Source organism: Anabrus simplex, chromosome 2 (assembly GCF_040414725.1).
Source record: "Anabrus simplex isolate iqAnaSimp1 chromosome 2, ASM4041472v1, whole genome shotgun sequence".
In the NCBI taxonomy this organism is placed as follows: Eukaryota; Metazoa; Arthropoda; class Insecta; order Orthoptera; family Tettigoniidae; genus Anabrus; species Anabrus simplex.
The window spans coordinates 178347027-178363765 of NC_090266.1; the positions used below are offsets into that span (position 1 = coordinate 178347027).

A 16739-nucleotide genomic window follows, 5' to 3' on the forward strand; every position below is an offset into this window, starting at 1 on the left:
AGATAGGGAGATGTATGTAGATAAGAGAAACAGAGCAAAAGAAATAATTGTTGAATCCAAGAAGAATAAATTAAAACACCTTTATCATTGTTGAATTATCCTTGTAACCAACAATCTTTTCATACTACTGACTGAATACTTCTGCCTTTTGAAGATCCTCACATACACACTCCCCTTGTTCATTAATTATTCCTGGAATGTCCTTCTTGGAACCCTAACATTAAAACACCTTTATCATTGTTGAACTGTTAAATTTTCAATACGGACCTAAAATGAGGTTTATAACATGTAATACAAGGATAATGTCGAGATAAAGGAGGAGACTAAGGCCAAAGAAGTAATAAAATTTACATATGATAACAATGACATTTACAATAAGATACAAAAGTTGAAAACTAGAAAAGCGGCTGGAATTGATCAGATTTCTGGGGATATACTAAAGACAATGGGTTGGGATATAGTACCATATCTGAAGTACTTATTTGATTATTGTTTGGTCGGAGGAGCTATACCAGACGAATGGAGAGTTGCTATAATAGCCCCTGTGTATAAAGGAAAAGGTGATAGACATAAAGCTGAAAATTACAGGCCAGTAAGTTTGACATGCACTGTATGTAAGCTTTGGGAAGGCATTCTTTCTGATTATATTAGACATGTTTGTGAAATTAATAACTGGTTCGATAGACGGCAATTCGGTTTTAGGAAAGGTTATTCCACTGAAGCTCAGCTTGTAGGATTCCAGCAAGATATAGCCGATATCTTGGATTCTGGAGGTCAAATGGACTGTATCGCGATTGACCTGTCTAAAGCATTTGATAGGGTGGATCATGGGAGACTACTGGCAAAAATGAGTGCAATTGGACTAGACAAAAGAGTGATTAAATGGGTTGCTATATTTCTAGAAAATAGATCTCAGAGAATTAGAGTAGGTGAAGCTTTATCTGACCCTGTAATAATTAAGAGGGGAATTCCTCAAGGCAGTATTATCGGACCTTTATGTTTTCTTATATATCTATATATATATAAAGTAACTTGTCCTGACTGACTGACTGATTCATCATCGCCGAGCCAAAACTACTGGACATAAAGAAATGAAATTTTGGGCATAGATTCATATTAAGATGTAGGTGCTCGCTAAGAGAGGATTTTTGGATATTCCGTCGCTAAGGGGGGTGAAATTTTAAAAAGAGTGTATCTATATTTCAAAACTTTAAACGTTTACAGATGTAAAAATTGGTATTTAAAATCTTCTTTTAAAATAAGGATACACGTATTTTTTTGTTTTTAGAAAATCCCAATAGGAGGGGTAAAAAAGGGTGAAAATGGGGAAAAATGGGTTGAATGCCTTCAATCAGGATACCGGTACTTATATCTCAGAAACTGAAGATATTACAGACCTGAAAATTGGTACTTTTGATCTCTTTTAAAAATAAAGAAACACGTATTTTTTTGTTTTCGGAAAATCCAATTAATGGGAGGGTGAAAAGGGGGTGAATTTTTTAAATGAGTGAATCTCTATCTCCAAACTTTTAAAGTTTGCAGATGTAAAAACTGGTATTTAGAATCTTCATTAAAAATAAAGAAACACGTATTTTTTTGTTTTCGGAAAATCGCAATAGGAGGAATGAAAAGGGGTGGAAAAAGGGTTGAATGACTTTAATGAGGCTACTTATATCTCAGAAACTGAAGATATTACAGACCTGAAAATCGGTGTTTGGGATCTCCTTTAAAAATAAAGAAACAAGTATTTTTTTCCTGGAAAATCCAATTAAGGGAGGGGGTGAAAGGGGGGTAATATTTTAAAATGAGTGTATCTATATCTCAAAACTTTTAAAGGTTGTAGATGTGAAAATTGGTATTTAGAATCTTTAAAAAAAAAGAAACACGTATATTTTGTTTTCGGAAAATCCAATTAATGGCGGTTAAACAGGAGTGACAAATTGGGGTGAATTTTTGAAAGACTATATCTACAGAATATCTTGGAAACGTAAAATGTTACAGACGTAAAAAGTGGGTGTTTGGAATCTCCTGTAAATGTAAAGAAACATAGGTGATTTGTTTTTGGAAACTCCACTTAAGGGGAACTCAAAAGGGGTGAAATTTTGAAATGAGAATTTTTACAGTATATCCAGAAAACATAACATATTACAGAAGTGAAAAATGGTATTTTTTATCTCTATTAAACATAAAGAAACATGTATTTTTAGTTTTCGGAAATATCACCTGGGTGGAGGGGGGGGAGGGTAAAAGTGACTGAAAATGGTGTTGAATTCTTTTAATTAGGCTACTGATATATCAAAAATGAATATTTTACAGACGTGAAATTTGATATTTTCAATCTGCTTTAAAAGTAAAAGTACACGTATTCTCTTAAAATCCAATGAAGCGGGGGGGGGGGGGGGGGGGAGAATTGAAAAATTAATTGGAATTGTATGAGAATACATACATCTAATAAAAACTAAAGTTATTACAGATGTGAAAATTCGTATTTGGATCTCCTTTAAAAACAAAGAAAAACGCGTTTTGGGCGGGAAACCATCTTGGAGGGCGGGAGTGTTAAGGAGTTGAATTCCTTTCATGAGGACACATAAATCAAAAACTGAAGAAGTTAGAGTCGTGATAATTGGTATTTAGAAGATCCTTTACTATTAAAGAAACAAGTATTTTTTTCGGGAAAGTTCACTTGGGGGGGGGGGGAGTAGTGTGAAATGAAGTGAAAAAAGTAAATTACTTTTATGGGGATAGTTATATCTCAAAACTGAAGGTAATAGACGTGAACATTGGTGTTTGGAATCTCCCTTAAACATAAAGAAACAAGCCTTCTTTTAATTTTTTTGCGGGTTGGTGGGGGTGGCGGTAAATAAACTTAACGGCGGTGGGGTGTAGAAGGAGGTGAGACCGATTGATTTTACTGTTATTAATGTACTTATAAGGATCCTCCGTTGCTCAGGCGGCACCGCGCCGGCCTCTCAAAGCTGGGTTCCGTGGTTCAAATCCCGGTCACTCCATGTGACATTCGTGCTGGACAAAACGGAGGCGGGACAGGTTTTTCTCCGGATACTCCGGTTTTCCCTGTCATCAGCCATTCCAGCAACACATAATAATAATAATAATAATAATAATAATAATAATAATAATGTTCCGGACCGTCGTCAAATGTGCGGACCGCGCTGGCAACGGCTCCTGGACGGGTAATGACTAAGAATGCAGTCCGGCCGCGGGTTCAGTGCCGCCAAGGCACCCAATATGACACCACGCCGGATCTCCTGAAGGATTTTATCCATATTAAAAATGATTATAGGAAAGGATGGCAAAGATTTACGGACCCAACTGACCGGGAGGAATACCTGAGCCTAGCCCGGGATGTACGAAATCGATTGCTGGAAAGGAAGATTGAAAAATGTGAGGAAACGTGCCGTAAAATAATAGAAAACCAGTCAGATCGGGAATTTTGGTGGATTCTCGCAGAAAACGAGTCAGATCACGAATTTCGGTGGATTATATATATAAAACAATAAGCATTCAATTATAAATTTCAGTATAATACCGTAGCGAAGCACGGGTATCTTGCTAGTATATATATAAATGATATGAGTAAAGGAGTGGAATCGGAGGTAAGGCTTTTTGCGGATGATGTTATTCTCTATAGAGTGATAAATAAGTTACAAGATTGTGAGCAACTGCAATGTGACCTCGAAGATGTTGTGAGATGGACAGTAGGCAATGGTATGTTGATAAACGGGGTTAAAAGTCAGGTTGTGAGTTTCACAAATAGAAAAAGTCCTCTCAGTTTTAATTACTGCGTTGATGGGGTGAAAGTTCCTTTTGAGGATCATTGTAAGTATCTAGGTGTTAATATAAGGAAAGATCTTCATTGGGGTAATCACATAAATGGGATTGTAAATAAAGGGTACAGATCTCTGCACATGGTTATGAGGGTGTTTAGGGGTTGTAGTAAGGATGTAAAGGAGAGTGCCTATAAGTCTCTGGTAAGACCCCAACTAGAGTATGGTTCCAGTGTATGGGACCCTCACCAGGATTACCTGATTCAAGAACTGGAAAAAATCCAAAGAAAAGCAGCTCGATTTGTTCTGGGTGATTTCCGACAAAAGAGTAGCGTTACAAAAATGTTGCAATGTTTGGGTTGGGAAGAATTGAGAGAAAGAAGAAGAGCTGCTCGACTAAGTGGTATGTGGAAATTCTAAGTTCCCATGAAGGGAATTAGATTATTTTTCACCAATAGAGCATATCAAAAATAGAGCAAACGCCGGAAAAGCCATCCATTTAATTTTGATCTGATTTTTAAGTGGTATGTTCCGAGCTGTCAGCGGAGAGATGGCGTGGAATGACATTAGTAGACGAATAAGTTTGAATGGCGTTTATAAAAGTAGGAAAGATCACAATATGAAGATAAAGTTGGAATTCAAGAGGACAAACTGGGGCAAGTATTCATTTATAGGAAGGGGAGTTAGGGATTGGAATAACTTGCCAAGGGAGATGTTCAATAAATTTCCAATTTCTTTGAAATCATTTAGGAAAAGGCTAGGAAAGCAACAGATAGGGAATCTGCCACCTGGGCGACTGCCCTAAATGCAGATGAGTATTTATTTATTTATTTATTTATTTATTTATTTATTTATTTATTTATTTATTTATTTAGATTACAGCTCATGTAATAGACTAGTTTTAACATGGTCGTATTGTCCATTTCATGTTCACCGATGTTTCATTTAACCCCAATGGGTGGATGACGCGGATGAAGAATACACCAACGGTATCCCCTGCCTGTCGTAAGAGGCGACAAAAGGGGCAAATAAGGGATGGTTGTATTAGACCTATGAAACTACTTGTGATTACTACCATCATGCGGGGAACACCATGGGTCGCCTTTACTTGCGAGTAATACCACTATGTTAGGTACACAACAGGTTTGTGATTAGAAGGAGCAGAGAGGGGTTTGTTGTGGGTTTACAATACCTGCGATTAGTACCATTATATGCAGAACACCACAGGCTTACATTATGATTAGTAAGTACCATTATGTGAGAAACACCACAGGTCGGAGCGTTGTCTGCGATTAGTAGCACTATATGAGCAACATCGTGGGTCTGCGTTGCCTGTGATTAGTACCCACTATGTGAGGAACACCACGGGAATACCGGCGCCTGTGATTAATACACCTAGGTGAGGAACATCATGGGTTTGCATTGCCTATGTGTGGCACCATTATGTGAGAAACACCACAGGTCTGCGCTACCTGTGCGACGTACAATACTTGTGAGTAGTACCATAATGTCTGGAACACCGTGAGTCTATGCTACTTTTGATTAGTACTGCAACATGACACATACCATGGTTCTACTTTACTAGTGATAAGTACCATTATGAGGGGCCATTGACTTGGATTTTGGACCCCTTTAGACAACAAGCATCATTGATTCAGGATTATGCTTTAAAAGCAGTCCCTTGGTCAGTAATACTATTGTAATACTGTGGTTTCTGGGAAGATGGGGTATTGCGGGATCGGATCCACTGATAGTTTTAAATTCATATTCATGCACTCATTCATCATGTTTTGAATTCTGGTCAGTGGATGATTTTGGACTTTTAAATTGTCATTACATTTCATACCTAGATGTTAGCCCCTTTAAACAATAATAATCATTATCATCATCATCATCATTTCATTTACATATCATATCATTTTGAGAACACTCTTATAGTTTCTATTATTTATTAATGTTATGGCATAATAGCTTCTGAGTTTTGTGCAAGCTGTAAATACAAAGATATCCATTTTTCTGCACGTACCGGAATGGCAGAAGTTTTCATGACATATACAAAACTGTGATTTGTATAAAGCAGTATTTGTAGAGGCAGCTGATTCATCTGATATGTGCAAATATGCATATTTTGTTTGCTCGTATGCAGATATATGAAAACAGTCAGGAAGTACATTTCACGATTTAACCAGCTGAATTACGAGGTTTGATAGTGCATATATATGTATATTTTGGAGGCTAGCGCGTATATCCCTTCATCAGGATTTATTTGTGGGTTACTGTAGTCACCTCCTAGTTCGTGAACCATGGGCAACGGCTGAGTGGCCTAGTAAGTGGTCCTGAGAGTCGGGATACCAGTTGCTATGGAATGGGAGTGGGCATCTCGGACATATTCTGAGTCGTGGTCCTCCTTGTGCTAAGGCGGCTAGGACTATACAATTCACCGGTGGTCCATAACCCGTTAGAGGAGAGATCCTCACTTGGAGTATGTACAAGTAGGGCAGCATCCTGCTTCATGAATTTACCGAGCTCAGAACACTTTAAGCAAGCCTCGGACCTATCGGAGTAATGGAATTCGATGGGGAGCTATCAATATTAATGGGGCTTATGGAAGAAAGAAGGTAGAACTGGCTGAGTCAGCAAAGAGGATGCATCTGGATGTGCTAGGAGTAAGTGATATTCGGGTAAGGGGAGATAGGAGATTATAAAGTGTACTTGACGGGTGTTTGAAAGGGAAGGGCAGAGTCTGGGGTAGGGCTCTTTATCAGGAATACCATTGCACGCAACATAGTTTCTGTTAGGCATGTAAATGAGCGAATGATGTGGGTAGATTTGTCAGTGGGAGGAATTAGGACAAGAATTGTGTCCGTGTATTCACCATGTAAGGGTGCAGATGAGGATGAAGTTGACAAGTTTTATTAAGCATTGAGTGACATCGTGGTCAGGGTCAACAGCAAGGATAGAATAGTGCTAATGGGCGATTTCAGTGCGAGAGTTGGAAATAGAACTGAAGGATACTAAAGGGTGATTGGTAAATGTGGGGAAGATATGGAAGCTAATGGGAATGGGAAGTGTTTGCTGGACTTCTGTGCTAGTATGGGTTTAGCTGTTACAAATACATTCTTCAAGCATAAGGCTATTCACCGCTACACATGGGAGGCTAGGGGTACCAGATCCATAATAGACTATATCTTAACCGACTTTGAATTCAGGAAATCTTTTAGGAATGTCCGAGTTTTTCGCGGATTTTTCGATGATACAGACCACTATCTGATCTGTAGTGAACTAATTATCTCTAGGCCTAGGTTAGAGAAAGTGAAATCTGTCTGCGAACGAATAAGGGTAGAAAATCTCCAGGACAAGGAAATTAGACAGAAGTACATGGATATGATTAGTGAGAAGTTTCGAACAGTAGACAGTAAGCAGGTTCAGGATATAGAAAGTGAATGGGTGGCATACAGGGATGCTCTAGTAGAAACAGCAAGGGAATGCCTAGGAACAACTGTGTGTAAAGATGGGAAAAGGCGAACATCTTGGTGGAATGATGAAGTGAGAGCAGCCTGTAAACGTAAAAAGAAGGCTTATCAGAAATGGCTCCAAACAAGGGCCGAGGCAGACAGGGATTTGTACGTAAACGAAAGAAACAGAGCGAAACAAATAGTTGTTGAATCCAAAAAGAAGTCGTGGGAAGATTTTGCTAATAACCTGGAAAGGCTAGGTCAAGCAGCAGGAAAACCTTTCTGGACAGTAATAAAGAATCTTAGGAAGGGAGGGAAAAAGGAAATAAATAGTGTTTTGAGTAATTCAGGTGAACTCATAATAGACCCCAGGGAATCACTGGAGAGGTGGAGGGAATATTTTGAACATCATCTCAATATAAAAGGAAATCATCCTGGTGGTGTTGCGAACAGTCAAGCTCATGGGGAGGAGGAAAATGATGTTGGTGAAATTATGCTTGAGGAAGTAGAAAGGATAGTAAATAAACTCCATTGTCATAAGGCAGCAGGAATAGATGAAATTAGACCTGAAATGGTGAAGTATAGTGGTAAGGCAGGGATGAAATGGCTTCATAGAGTAGTAAAATTAGCGTGGAGTGTTGGTAAGGTACCTTCAGATTGGACAAAAGCAGTAATTGCACCTATCTGTAAGCAAGGGAACAGGAAGGATTGCAACAACTATCGAGGTATAAAGGTATAAAATGGCAGGGAGGGATTCAGTTAGGTGGAAATGTAGTAAGCAGTTTGGCCTATGCTGACGACTTGGTCTTAATGGCACACTGTGCTGAAAGCCTGCAGTCTAATATCTTGGAACTTGAAAATAGGTGCAATGAGTATGGTATGAAAATTAGCCTCTCGAAGACTAAATTGATGTCAGTAGGTAAGAAATTCAACAGAATTGAATGTCAGATTGGTGATACAAAGCTAGAACAGGTCGATAATTTCAAGTATTTAGGTTGTGTTTTCTCCCAGGATGGTAATATAGTAAGTGAGATTGAATCAAGGTGTAGTAAAGCTAATGCAGTGAGCTCGCAGTTGCGATCAGCAGTATTCTGTAAGAAGGAAGTCAGCTCCCAGACGAAACTATCTTTACATCGGTGTGTTTTCAGACCAACTTTGCTTTACGGGAGCGAAAGCTGGGTGGACTCAGGATATCTTATTCATAAGTTAGAAGTAACAGACATGAAAGTAGCAAGAATGATTGCTGGTACAAACAGGTGGGAACAATGGCAGGATGGTACTCGGAATGAGGAGATAAAGGCTAATTTAGGAATGAACTCGATGGATGAAGCTGTACGCATAAACCGGCTTCGGTGGTGGGGTCATGTGAGGCGAATGGAGGAGGATAGGTTACCTAGGAGAATAATGGATTCGGTTATGGAGGGTAAGAGAAGTACAGGGAGACCAATACGACGATGGTTAGACTCGGTTTCTAACGATTTAATGATAAGAGGTATAGAACTAAATGAGGCCACAACACTAGTTGCAAATCGAGGATTGTGTGCGACGTTTAGTAAATTCTCAGAGGCTTGCAGACTGAACGCTGAAAGGCATAACAGTCTATAATGATAATGTATGTATGTAAATCTAGACTTCCATAATTATTGCCCTTATTTCAGCTAAATTTTTATGAACAGTCACACTAAAATAACCAAATGACCTGAACCTTATTGAAGATAAAATTCCTTGAATGGAACAAGCACCATAACTGTGTTGTAATTCAGAGGAAAATGCAGCTGGATTACACAGCAGGTGTCACTTTTTATCTACACTTTGTGTAGTATACATTATTTCCTCCCGCTGATATATATACACTTTTCTATTCATAGAATTCGCTATTTTATTTCTGTTGACATTTCCATATTGTTTCATATTTCTTTGAAGAGATACAAGAATGACTGAGAGAGGCAGGTGTAAGGACTTTGGGTTTTAGTGGGAACTAAGGAAGATGAGAGAAGAGATAGCAAATTTGAGGGAGATAATTAGACTGGTAACAGAGGACAGATATGAAGATAAGTCCCTCAATTAATGTGCATGCTATACTAGGTAGGCAAGAGGGAGGGTAAGGAAGGGAAGAAGGTGTGGAAGACGGGTGAGCTAATGTTTTAAGGTCAAGAAATACGAAGGCTTAGGGTTTTCCTCAGGCAGTGGGCCCAGGAGAGGTATCAGTGAGGAATCGGTATGAGTCACTGCTGGTAGATCAGCAGAGAGAATTTGGTCATCAGGGAAGTGTTACAGAAGAGGGTTGGGGCAAGAAGAAGGGGAACACCACGGCAGTACCGGCGGGAAATGGAGAGTAGAGGATAGGAAGAGGATAGTGAGAGGGAGAAAACGGAGGAGGAAGTGAGTTCTGCAGGCATCTTGGAAATTAAGGGAGACCAGGAGAATGGGAGATTGAATGATGAGGGTGGGGTTGAGGCTCTGGTCATGGGTGACTTATCAGGCATGTGAGGAAAAGGAAACAGGGTAGAGTATTATCCAGGAATTGGGTTAAGACAGATGTTGAGGGAAATAGAAGGGAGGGTGGAGGATAAGGGGAAGGTGGTAATTTTCCACAAAGGTACCAATAATGTAAGGTAAGCGGGAATAGGTACTAACATGGTTGGGGATGTGTGGAGTCTTGTTACAGGAGCATGGAAGAAGTTTAAGGAAGCAAAGATTGTTATCAGTGGGATACTGACTGGAGGGTAATTGGGGATTCAGATGGGACTATGGAATGTGTATGTGGGAAATTGGAGATTTGCAGATCCTAATGGGTGAGTAGGAGATAGAGATCTACGCTCAGATGGCCTTCACTTGATCCCCAATGGTACATATACACTACCTGATCTAAAGTATCCAGACACCCATACGTAATGCTGAATTGAACCCTAGATGTCACGAGAGGCGATCTCGCTGGTATGAAAGGAGTCGGGGTGTTGTCAGTAGGGAAGCAGTAACAGCAGAATGTGTCGGTCAGGAGAGCTCAGTGACTTTGAATGTAAGCTAGTCATTGGAAGTCACCTGTATAACATATCCATAGGTATATTTCAACCCTTCGAAAGCTGCCCAAGTCAACTGTTGGTGATATGACTGTGAAGTGGAAATGTGAAGGAACAACTGCAAGTAAACAGGACCAGGCAGACCTCTTTTAATGATGGACAAGGACCGTCGAGCATTGCGAAGGGTTGTTGAAAAAAAATCACAAGAAATCGGCAGAAGGAATCACTCATGAGATCCAAAGTGCTACCATCAATCCAGCCAGCACAATGACTGTACATCGGAAGTTAAAAAGAATAGGGTAGAATAGTTGAGCTGCTGCTGCTCATAAGCCAAGCATTTCTGTAGTCAGTGCTAAGTGACACTTGAGGTGGTATAAAGAGTGATGCAGCTGGACAGTGGATGACTGGAAACAAATGATTTGGAGTGATGAATCATGCTATACCCTGTGGCAATCCGATGGAAGGGTTTGGGTTTGTTGAATGCCTGGAGAACTTCACCTACAACCATGTGTAGTGCCAAGACAGAAGAACGGAGGAGGTGATGGTATGGTATGGGGGTGTTTTTTGTGGTTAGGGTATGTTCCCCTTATTGCACTTAAGAAAACTCTAAATGCAGGAAGATATGAACACTTTTTTTTAAAACCATTGTGTACTGTGTACAGTAAAGGACCAGTTTGGAAACAAATATATCAGTGTGACAATGCACCCTGTCATAAAGCTGCATGTGTGAGGCAATGGTTTGTGGACAGTAACATTCCTGAAATGAACTGGCCTGCCCAGAGTCCTGACCTGAACCCAATGGAACACCTTTGGGATGTGTTAGTCCCCCAGCATCCAACATCATTATCTTCTGTAGTATTGGCTCTTGAGGAGAAAAGGGGTGCCATTCCTCCACGGACATACAGGCACCTCATTGAAAGTGTCCCCAGCAGAGTTAAAGCAGTCATAAAGGCCATTTCCACTTTCCCTCGGGAAGAATCGATGAACGCTGATTCTAGGCGGTGCATTAAGTTTTATTTAAGGGAGTTAACAACCTAATTGTCAAAATAGATCATGACAGTAAGAACTCTTGCTGGATAAAGATTACTACAGGGAGGTCTGTGGCAAGCTCCAAGTGAAATATTCGTTCTGAATACACTGCTTGGCTGAATTTTATATGTAAAATCGATTAAATTTGTCCCATTGCCATTAGGGTATTACAGTTATTGGTGATTATTTTCTCATCCTTTGAAGTTACAAACATTGATTTCAGCATCATACTCACAGACCCTTAATTCATCGCTAATTATGAATCACTTTTCACCCTCATGTGTGTGACAAAAGAATTCTTGACGAATCATAACTTGAACGAGTTGGCCGTGTGGTTAGGGACGTGAGCTATGAGTTCGCATTCGGGAGATAGTGGGTTTGAACCCAATTGTTGGCAGCCCTAAAGATGTTTCTACATGGTTTTCCATTTTCACATGAGACAAATGCTGGGGTTGTACTTTAATTAAGGCCATGGCCGCTTTCTTCCCACTCCTAGCTCTTTCCTATCCAGTTGTCTCCATAAGACCTACCTGTGTCGGTGCGACGTAAAGCAACTTGTAACTTTTTTTTGTTTTTTTGCTAGGGAATAAATTTGAATGCAGTGCGATTCATTCCCAACTCTACCGTCATGATGTCGTGTTATGAAACAACAGAAATGTTCACTATCAGAATGTTGGCTGGCTAATAGGAGAGGTGGTAGTATACCTACAATTTCTAATCACTAGATTATTGTGCGCTGGAAGTGTTCATATGGAATTAGGGCATATGACACTGTTGATGGTGATTCATCCATCAAATGGAGACATTAAGCCTTGAGCAGACCCCTGGGTGTCATTCAGTGGAAGTAGGCTATGTGCCAACACCATGTTTCACTCTCTCCCTATCTCATTATCATCATCATCATCATCATCATCATCATCCCATACCCAGATGCGCAGGTGGCCCGTGGGTGCCAAATGGTTAGCCCTGCACTAGGCGAGCTGAACATGTCCTTGGATACTCCCAGCACTAAAAGCCACGTGCTAAATAAATAAGTAAAAAATAGACATAAGTATTAGTGGTACAATCTTTTATCATTTATCAGATAGTCAAAACATCCATCAGAACTCACTCCTCTGTTGATTTTTACCACATCTGTCAGTTGATGTTAAAGGAATTCATGATTGAAAGTCATCATCAACCAATTCTTGACCACATTTATACTTAGCAAATTAATAATCGCATGAGGTAACCCTTCAACATTGTTCACCAAATTTCTACCACATGTGGTGGGTCTCAGTAAAGTCTTTGCCAAGCTTCATGCCAAATATCATATTAATACACTGTTTGTGAAAGATAGTCATTTCAGAGTACCTTCTCCTTTGTAAAATACATATAACAATATAGTACCTTTAAGACCATAATAAATTATGACCAACAGATATTAATTAATGCAACTTCTAGCAGACTCTTATCAGGGTCAGAGCCATGCAGAGCTGTTAAACCCTTTCCGATACAATATTGTTTTACTGTTTTGGTGAGATCTGATTCTGAAGAGCAATTTTGGAATTTATATATTGTAAACGTTATCACTGGAATATCCTTTTCAAATATCTTTCATCTGTTTCAGTGATACGTCATGCCTTGGAGCTGTCTCAACTGCTTCCGCCCGCAGTCAGCTGACATCAAGCTGCTGAACTATCAACATTGTACCCTAAATGATGTTCCAGCTGAAGTATTTGCTTTTGAGCGAACTCTTGAAGAGCTTTACTTAGATTCTAATAGGGTGAGTTATTTATTTGGTATCTGATCATTTTCTTATTGAGCTGTACTTGTAATTTGATGTAATTCTTCTCAATTTATCTGAAGTTTTGATATTACTTAGAAACTCACATCTACAATGATTCTTTAGAATTTATAGAAATGACCTTCATGAACAATTGAAAGAATAAAAATAGGTAAAATGCCATGGATAGATGGTTTTTCTATATCAGTAGTAGGAATTTTTTGCTGTCATTTGAGGAATTCTGTGACTGTTGGCATTACTGAAAGAAACTGAAGAACTAGAATGAGAATTAAACCTACAGTATTGTTACGAATATGAAACTCCATCTGTTTCATTACTCTAATTTATTTCAGGATGGCCTAATAAATGCACATACACACACATATTTAAACACAAACAATTCTAACCAGTTATGAATGGCCACACAAATTACTAGTCTATTTACAAATCTCTCTTCTGTACTCACACCCAGAAGTCCTGGCCGGTTGCTACCTGGGAACGGTCATGTCCTCAGGCGGGCTGGGAAGTTCCCCGAGCTGGCTTAATCATCCCCTTTCAGGTAATATTGAAGGGACTGCGACAAAGCTGACGGTCGCTTGAGCACGTAACAGTATATTTTTTAATAGTCTGCGTTCCACGACTGTATTATTGAGCTATCTTCGCCACTTATTTCCATTGTCATAAGAGTGCTTTCCAATTGCCTGCTAGGAAGAGAGTGTGTGATGAATTTCAGAATTATTGGTAGAACATAGTCAAGTTGCTGAATGTCAGTTAAGCAAATTACTGTAAATCTTGTGCAGGGTGAAACTATGTTTGTTGGTGCAAAGTGTTAATGAGTTTCAAATTTAAAAAAAAAAAAAAAAAGCATGAAAACAATTTGTGTCGGTAACGATACGTTTCAAGAATTTCATATCAATAATGAGCAAGTCACTGGATAATTAAAATATTTGCCAGTCTGAAATTTATGTAAAGTACTCTGAGGTTGTTGAAAGGACATTAAAATAGCATGTGTTCTTTGCCAAACACTCTTTCATGTTCTAATAGAATCTTCATGATCAATTCAGACTTTAGTAGAACCTTATTGAATGCATCTTTAAAATCTTTGGAATTTCAGCTTTTATTTAAATACAGAAGTATTAACCCAGTCTGGCAGGAATGGTTTTCTTTGGAAAGTCAGTTCTTGCATTAAACCATTAAATTCCTCATTCGTGAATTAGTTTATACGCTTGTCTATAGATATATGAAATAATCCACTATGTTACCCTCTTGATCACTTTCTGTGGATCAGGGATAGAGTGTTGGCTCTCAAATTATGGTGTCTCAAGATCACAATTTTAAACTTAACAGAGGTAGTCATGTTTTTAAAGAGCAGAAGTTAGTCCATTTGGCACTCACTGTTGTACCCTATCACCATATAGGAGGTCTCTGGCGATACATTCAGTGCTGAAGATATTTTCTATGAAAAACGAAACATGTACCGACTAATTTTAAAATAAATTAATGTTATTTTAATCTAAGAAAATCATAAGATTTTGAAGTGGTGGAAAGGTGGAACTTCCCAAACTTAAAAGTTCGAATTTGTTATATATAATCACATTATGTCAAGGAGGATGGTCAACAATGGTACTCGCTTGGCGCGTGGGCCGAAATCAACTTGATCTGATTCAATCATGGAAGCAGTACGGGGAGACAGGAACTATTGAGGATTTGCCTTTCATAGGTCATTCAAGGGCTACGACTGCAGTCGATAACAGTAATAGAATTATAGCTCGGAGGAACCCAGACACAATGCCACCATACTGTATAATGATCTTCGGGCAACCACAGGTTTTGAACGCTCACAGTGTTTCGACTCAAACTGCGAGAAAACTTGTTGCACAAAGCACAACTTCATTCTCGTCGTCCATGGCAAGGTGCAGCTCTCAAATTTATACATCATGAGATGCGGTACAGATGGGCCCAACATTATGCTGAATGGTCTCTTCAGAATCGGCATAAAGTCTTTTCAGCAAAGAGTGTCGCATAGGCCTTGTTTCTGATGACTGTCGATACCATGATTGAAGGTAGTGTTTTATTACAACTTGCTTTACATCGCACCGACACAAATAGGTCTTATGGCGATGATGGGATAGGAAAGGCCTAGGAGTGGGAAGGAAGCAGTCGTGACCTTAATTATGGTACAGCCCCCAGCATTTGCCTGGTATGAAAATGAGAAACCAGTACCGGTTTCGACCTTGTGAAGGTCATCCTCAGCTGACAATCATAACATACAATTAAAACATCACAATAAGAATGTCACATGATATGGTTGAAAACACAGTCACTGCAATTGTTCTAGTTTAAATAATCGTCTATAATGACTGATATAATAATGAAAAACTTAACATTACTATATGTACATGAATGATGTATGTTACAATACGTTTTTCTTAAATTATAAAGGTATCACATAGTATGGATAAAAACGTTATCAATTTGCAAATGTTTTTCTTCTTATCTTGTCTACGTTAATCGGTATGAGAGTTAAAACTTTGCAACACTATTATGTGCACAGGTGATATATTTTGAATGTACACTATTCTTGAATTGTGAAGTGTCCACTGTTCCACATTAAAACTTATGGCTAGATGAATAAAATATTTTGAAGTACAAATTAATTCTTGCGGCGTGTCAAGTAGCAGGACTTCTGTTCAGTGGGTTTAAGTATGTAGCTGAACAGACAGACTTATACTATCAGCAGAAATCACACTCGTATTCTTATAACTTATCCCCTAAAACACAGAATTAGAATAGATTGGAATTTATTTATTTATCACCTACAGGATGTCCCAGTTACAGATGATGTAATAGCAAATAAAATAAAAAATAAAATAAAGTAATCAAATTAAATAAAAAATTTAAAAAAATAATATATATGCAAATATATACATAAACAGGTATAAATCTTCACATGTTTTCTACAGATTATTTTCATAACTTACAAAATTGTCACGTTCCACCCTTGAAAAGAGCTTTCCGAATTGCAGTGGAAGGGTATTGAAAAATGTTGAGTTACCCTTCCAGCTGATTTATGGTCCTAAGGGCTGTATGAATCAAGAATTTTCATGTGCAACCGTCCTACATTTGGGCAGGTGGAATATACATTTCTGCCTTGTTTGCCTGCTTGGACCATGAAATGGGATCAACCCCAATATAGCCAGACATTCCACTGTACTCTTCAAGCATTTAATCGCTAACATTGCGTTCGCACATTTTCGGCGCATTGCCAGTGTATTGATTCCAAGAATGTTTACGAATTCTCATACCTGCTTGAAAAGTGTGGCATGCCCAGGAATCCAAAACTAATCCATTTCATGAACCTTATCTGTACCCTCTCGAGATGGTGTATGTGGCCTTTCTGATGCGGGAGCCACAATTCCTTTTGACAAACCCTAGGAGTCTGAAAGATTTCTTTGTAATACGAACGATGTGTTTCTCAGAGGATAAGCCATTCCCGTTACTAAGAATTACACCTAGGTCATTAAACTCCTCCACATGATTTAAACTTTCTCCACTGATTTTATATCTGTAAAATACAGGTGTTAATTTTCGAGTAAATGACATGACACCACACTTGACTTTATTCACTTTAAAGAACCCCATATCACACCACTCGTGTATTTGCTTCAGATCTTCTTGTAGTTAA

General features: G+C 38.9%; 1 protein-coding gene across 1 annotated transcript in view; it reads left to right on the forward strand.

Moving 5' to 3' along the window:
* Positions 1-16739, forward strand: part of Lap1 (leucine rich repeat containing protein 7 lap1) — a 472349-nt gene that overhangs the window by 45436 nt on the left and 410174 nt on the right. The window contains exon 2 of the mRNA XM_067139879.2: positions 12899-13054. Coding sequence (XP_066995980.2) covers positions 12908-13054 — 147 coding nt within the window. The 5' untranslated portion in view covers positions 12899-12907. The remainder of the gene's footprint in view (positions 1-12898; positions 13055-16739) is intronic.